The sequence below is a fragment of the Fukomys damarensis genome, unplaced genomic scaffold (genome assembly GCF_012274545.1).
Source record: "Fukomys damarensis isolate Sample0158 unplaced genomic scaffold, DMR_v1.0_HiC HiC_scaffold_23, whole genome shotgun sequence".
Classification (NCBI taxonomy): domain Eukaryota; kingdom Metazoa; phylum Chordata; class Mammalia; order Rodentia; family Bathyergidae; genus Fukomys; species Fukomys damarensis.
The window spans coordinates 8639641-8646171 of record NW_022900935.1 but is presented as its reverse complement, the minus strand read 5'-3'; the positions used below and the strand labels follow the sequence as shown (position 1 = coordinate 8646171).

At 51.4% G+C, this 6531-nt stretch overlaps 1 protein-coding gene across 1 annotated transcript in view; it reads right to left on the bottom strand.

Moving 5' to 3' along the window:
- The window catches only part of Kcnq4 (potassium voltage-gated channel subfamily Q member 4), a 48810-nt gene extending 46476 nt beyond the window's left edge, over positions 1–2334 (bottom strand). Inside the window, exon 1 of the mRNA XM_010626077.1 lies at positions 2296–2334. Coding sequence (XP_010624379.1) covers positions 2296–2334 — 39 coding nt within the window. The remainder of the gene's footprint in view (positions 1–2295) is intronic.
- Between the last annotated feature and the right edge of the window lie 4197 nt (positions 2335–6531).

The window sequence follows — 6531 nt, the reverse complement described above, 5'->3', positions numbered from 1 at the left end:
CTGGGGGTGGGACGCCTCGTGGGTGGCTGTGGAAATTGGGGCGTGGAATGTGGAGTTGTGGCGGCGGTCGTGCACGGGACACGGTGTCCTGTGGAGTTTGGGCGTGCGTGGGTTGGAGAAGCGACTACTTTGCAGAATGGGCAGTTTTGGGTCTGCGAGGTGCGGTGTGGGTGCGTGTGAAGATGCGTGCGCTTCTGGCTGGTGGTGTAAGCGATGAGTGTGCATGCCTGATCGGGCAAGGTAGCGTGCGCGCACTGCTGGGTGCCAGCTAGGGAACCCGGTGCAGGTGCGGGGGGTGCTACCTGAGGGCTTGTTGCGCGGGGCCCGCCCAGATTCATGGGATCTAGTGGGCCCCAGATGTGTGTGCTTCCTCCCCTCTCTAAGATTGCCTTCTTCTCGGGGGTTGGAGGAGAAGGGCCCCCAGTAAGTCAGTCCGCCCAGAAGCGGGGCTCCCCGGTTCCCTGGTCCTACTCCCCTGTTCCGTGGGAAATTTTTCTGTGCCTTACTCCCAAGTCAGGAAAACAGTCTGAGAGCAGATGGGGTGTGGGGAGGTAGGTGCTTAGCCAGCGTTAGGAGAACTAGACAGGGCCCTCCCAAAGGCCCACAGAGTCCCACCAGAGAAGGAGAAAGGGAGACTCTCAGAGTACCCCCTCTGGCTGAAAAGCCTCTTGCTGCCTGACCTCCTCGTCCGACTGTTGGGCGACTCTTTCGCTTTAGCCGCCCCGGCTCTGAGCAGGGCAGTAATTCAGGTGTCCTGATCTTCCTTCCCTCTTTTCCTGCCCAAAGCTGCGTCCTCTCCCTCTGCAGGCCCTCCCCTGGGGTGAAGCGCTTCCGCAGCAAACTCTTCCCAGTTCCTCCGGGAGGATCTCTGGGGACAGGCGAGCGGGAGGGGCGGGGGAGGGGGCGGGAAGGCAAACTCGATTCTCAGCTGTCAGCAAAGGCAGCATTGATCTGCTGAGCGCCAGTAGGGGAGTGCGGGAGGCAGGGCTGTGGGCGGGCTGAGAGGCGGCTGTAGGGAGCTGGGGTCCCCCCCCAGCTGGGCTTGGCAGCCGGCAGCACCCCAACTCCTTAGTGACCTTTTCCCTCTGCTTGGCTGGGGTACCTGACCTGAATCTTTCCGGCAGCTCCTGACTCCAGATGTGCCCAGGCCCAGAGCTTGGTGCCCCTGGGTAGGTTCTGTACAGATCTTCTAGCAGCTGGGGAAGTTTTCTAGACCCCGATGCAATGGACAATGGATGACCTGCCCCAGCTTGTTGGGTCATCCTCTCCCTTAAGCTGAAGCCAGTATCCTCCCCCCCCACACACACACTATGTGGCATCGCCTCCCCTGACCCTGAGTAGCTGCCTGTCTGGGCATCTTCCATCCGGAATACAGGGGCTGGGACTAAGGTCTGGGCATGAATGGTGCCAAGGAAAGCAGCTGCCAGAGGCCTGGGGTCTTTTGAGGCTCTTTGGTGGCAGAAACAGAACTTGAATTCAGGTTGCCTTTACCAGCACCCAGAATATCTAAAATTGAGTCTGTTCTGGGAAATCTGATCCTCTAGCTCGGCATCACCTCTGAACCCCATGCCTCTCTTCCTGTTGGGGGAACTTCAAAGGTCCCTTCTTCTCATGTGGAACCTTCCCTGTAGGGAGATGGTCCCTCACCATCTTTCTCAACTTCAGTTCCAGATCCCCTTTTCAAAGACAACAGGAGGAAAGACACTAGCTGCAGCTAGAAGGATGGAAGTTAGATCTCAGGAAGCACTTCCTGTTTCTCCTGAAGGTTCTTGTGCAGGGGAGGAATGTGTCCACTGCTATTCAAAGTAGAGAGCCTCCGATCTCTTCCCAAGGGGTGGGAGGGATGGAAGGTGGCTGTAGGAGACCTTGGAAAAGTTTATTTGGGTGTGTGTTTATTTGGGTGTGTGTGTGTGTGTGTGTGTGTGTGTGTGTGTGTGTGTGTGTCCAGAAAAGTGGAGGAGGCAGAGCAGAAAGTCCAGTCCAGAGAGGACAGGTGGCCACTCTTAGTGTCATCCTGTGGCTTTTCTGCCCCCACCCAGATTCCCAGGACATGACTGGGAGGATGGACTTTCACCACTGCAGCCTTTAGTGACTAAGACACTTTTCTGAGCAAACAGCTGTCCCAGGCTTGCTCAGTTGACCCCTCTGCTGGAGGGAAGTGGGGTATGTGGTGTTTTCCTGCCCACCTTCTTCTTGCTGTCCCACCTGTTCCCGCAGCAGCTTCCTTCCCAACCCCCAGCCCCATGTTCCTCCCTGGTCACGCTGCCATAATGTCCCTGCTCTGCCCGGTCTCACCCGCTGACCCTCCACTGGCCTGCGCTTCAGTCTCCCCATCTATCCAAGAAGGGGGCAGGCTGTATGGCCTGCTGTGATTCATCACTGTCCCCGTCATCCATCAATGGAGCAAGTATTGATTGGGAGGAAGGGCAGGGAGGGAGAGTGCTCCCATTTGCTGAGCGCCAACCGTGTGCCAGGCCCTGTCCCTTATGGGACAAAGAGCATCCTCTGTGAAGAGGCTAAGACCCAGAGAAGTGTGGAAACTTATCTAAGGCTGCACAGCCAGTTGGTGACCCCAGAACTGCCTATGACCTGTGCTCTCCCTCTGGCTGGCACCTACCTATGGCGCTGTGGGTGCTTAGGTCAGGGCTGGTGGCTGATTGAACTGTATGCAGCCAATCCTTGTTCTCCAGGACTCACTTCTGCCAGCGGGGGTGAAAGGTCCAAAAGGATGAAAGTTCAGAAGTGGCTGGAACCTCAGCCTTTGGAGCCAGCCAGGTTCAGCCTGTTATTGACTCCCCTTGAGACCTCAGGTCATTGAAGGGCTTGGATTCTCCCCTTGGGATGGGAGGGGGGATTAAAGTCAGCAGTTTTCTGACTTAATTAGCAACGGAATCCTTTTTACAGACAGAATCATAAGGTAGCTCACAGATGTATAAAACCAGTTCCTGGCTGAGGGGGCAGGTCAGGTTCCACCCACCTGTCTTCTCCTTTCTTGAACCCTAGGTTCCTGAGGTTTTCTTATAGTTTTAATGGTTGCTAGAGAAAGGAGGGAGGTGTCTCCCCTGGTAGCAACAGAGGGAGCTTTGTTGGGGACAAGGGTGGGGAGGCCTCAGTGGTCCAGAGAAGTAACTCATAATGCCTACAGCTTCCATCATCAAGGTTGAGCTGAATGCTAAGCCTTGTGCATGCTGCCGGACCTGCCTTGTCTCTCAGCATCCCAAGAACCCTGGGAAACCACTGTTCATACCCCCATTTTATTTTTAGGTTTTTGGTACTGGAGATTGAATCCAGGGTCTCACACAAGCTAAGCAAGCCCTCTACACTGAGCTCCATCCCCAATCCTTTTAAATTTTGAAACAGGGTCTTCCTAAGTTACCCAGGCTGACTTCAAACTTCTAATCTTCCTGGCTTAGCCTCCTGAGTAGCTGGAGTACAGATGTGCGCTGTATAGTGCTCACCCCCACTCTACAGTCAAGAACGCTGAGTCTGAGTAAAGAGATTTGCCTAGCAGAGTTCTTGACCCTTGCTGTAGAGCATGTAAGTGAGGCATTGGGATGGCAGGATTTCTAGAACATGGGGTAGAAAGAGAAAGTACGACGAGAGGGATGCAGGATCCAGGGGTACTTTGGCCAGGTAGAAACAGGAAGCCTGGCCAGTGCCTGAGCCTGAGACACTGCTCAGCTCCTTAGGAGAGAGTGCAGGAGGGGTGGGCAGAGGCACCTGCACGAAGGAAGATTGGCAATGCTGAGACAGAAAGCCCTCAACCACAGGTCATGGCAGGGCTTCCAACCCTTCCTGTACATAGAGTATTTCCCTACTCTCTGGTTGTCAAGAGGGCTGGATTCAAAAGTCACAGATTATATGAGGATTATAGACAAACATGAGCCATCCATCTTGGTGGAGAGGGTCCTCGTGGCTGATGGCACCACATTGTTGCCTCTGAAGACCATCTCCACAGAAAGCAGAAGGAGCATTAAAGCCTTCCTGTGCCCTATGCAGCCCAGAAATAACCAGAGGCATAGGCTGCCTACAGGATGAGAGGGGCTGGAGGGACTCAGGGAGTTTTTTCTTTTTGAGAGTTGACTAGCCACCGACCTGCCCCATGGCCAAGTCCAAGCTGGTCAGGCCAGTCAGCTCAGAGCCACAGGAAGTGGGAGGGAACGGTGTTGATGAGCTCAGCGAAAGTGGACCCCCATTGATCCAAAATGTGGAGGGGGGCCTAAGGAGGAGACACAGAAAAAGGGGTGTGGAAATGAAGGTCAAAGCCATTCTTCTTGCACTGCACCTCTCTGCCTTCAGGATTCTTCCTCCTTAACCCTGCTCCTGGGAGATTGGGCAGAAGAAGGCCAGTAGCCCCGGGGTCCAGCTGACAGCGAGTGGGACAGTGGAGCTGCTGGAAAATAACAGAAAGGACTGTTCTGAGTTCTGAGTGTGCATCAGAAAAGATCTTCCCTGCTCTCCTGGTGGGAGGAACTTGGATGAGGGGTTAAGGTGGGAGGTGGTGTGAGAAGGAGGGACTGAACCTTTGAGAGCAGGGAAAGGTTTTCAGAAAGGGGCTTCTGCTTAAGGGAGCGGGGGGGGTTCAGGGAGGAGGGCTCAGAAGAGAGGCGAGTAGCTCAGTGACAGGATAGAGTCTCAGAGAGCAAGACTTCCAGGTCAAACTTGATCTTAGGCTGTCTCAGGCTCCCATAGGCTCCCTTGTTTCTGACCCAAGCTTGATCAAACTCTTATAGAAGCCAGGTGCAGTGGCACACGCCTGTAGTCCCAGTTATCCAGGAGGCTGAGGTAGGAGGATCTCAAATTCAAAGCCAGCCTGGGCAATTTAGCAAGACCCTGTCCCCAAAAATAAAAGGGTTGGGAGTGTAGCTAAGTGGTAGAGTGTCCCTGGGTTGGATCCCCAGTACTGCCAAAAGCAGAAACGGAACAGTAACAAACCAAACTCCTATGGAAGTCCCCTCTTCCTTTAAATATTAAATATGCAAAGGGCTGGGGATTTAGCTCAGTGGTTTTTTTTTCTTCTTCATTAGTGAAAATTGAAATGAGGGGTATTCTATCACTGAGCTAAATCTCCAATCTTTTTAACAGGTTCACAACAGGGCTGTAATTCATATATCTTACTTCTGGGTGGTACGTGGATGACTGTCTCTTTGGGTGGCATGGGACAGTCCCACTGGTGGTACAGGCTACCCAATGGGACAGTCATGCATGAACCACTGGTGGTACAAGGCAGCAGGAACATGTTTAAAAACATTTTCTGGGACCGGGGATTTAGCTCAGTGGTTCCGCTGCCTGCCTCACAAGCTCAAGGACCCAAGTTCGATCCCTGGTGCCAAAAAAAAAAAAAAATTTTTTTTCTTTTTTTTTGGTACTGGGTATGGAACTCAGGACCTTGCACTTTCAAGACAAGTGGCGGAACCACTGAGCTAAATCCCTGGCCCAGCATTTTCTATTTTGAGACAGGGTTTCACTAAATTGCTAAGTTGTCCAGTCTGGACTTGAACTTGTGATCCTTCTGCCTCAGCCTTCCTCAGTGCAAAGATTACAGGCATGTGCCATCATGTCTAGCTTAGAATGATAATTTTTTTTTTTTTTTTTTTGTATTGGAGATCAAAGTCAGGGCTTTGCACTTGCAGGGCAGGTGGTGGAATTACTGAGCTAAATCCCTGGTCCCAGAATGAGAAATCTTTAAGGGTAGAAGTGAGAGGGTATTCCTGATAATGAGCTGATGTGGAAGCTGCCCTTGAGGGGAGTTCAGTGTTGCAGCAGGGACAGGAGTGGTAGCTGTAGACCTCACAAATAGCAGGGGTACAGTAGGCTGGCTCCTTGCTTAACACTAGATCTGTGCCTGTTACCTGACCCTGGCTTTAGGTAGAGAGAATACCCATATAAGTATGATATCTCTTCCTGTGTACATGGGGAGAGAGAAAGTGCAGGCTTTGATAATCATGCCATCTAAAAACCCCAAGTCATTGCGGCATGGTGGTGCACACCTATAATACCAGCACTCAGGAGGTTGAGGCAAGATCACTGTGAGTTCGAGGCCAGCCTGGGCTATCTAGTGAGTTCAAGGTCAGCTGGACTACCTAGTGAGACTATCTCAAAAAACAAAAACAAACAACAATAAAAACAAAAATTCCAAGTGAAGACACTAATATAAGAGCTCTTTAAGGTTAGTGCACCCCTACATGGCTTGGGCATATACAACTGAGAAACATCTATCCAACAAAAACAGAAAGACATCAAACATGAAAATGCAGCAGAAATGAGAATTAGCTAGAAATTTTAGAAATGAAAATTAAAGTCACTGACATTGGGGGAAAAAATTCCAATAGATGAGTTGGTAAATACAGCTGAAGAGAAAATTACTGATTAGAAGATAGAGCTTAGGAAATCTTCCAGAAGGAAGCACAGAACAATCAAGAACATATGAAAGGAGACATTACAGATTGGATAAGACTATAGTATATATACTATTAGTTTCACAAAGATACTGAATAGTGTAACTGAGCTCTTCCAGAAATGAGACATGAA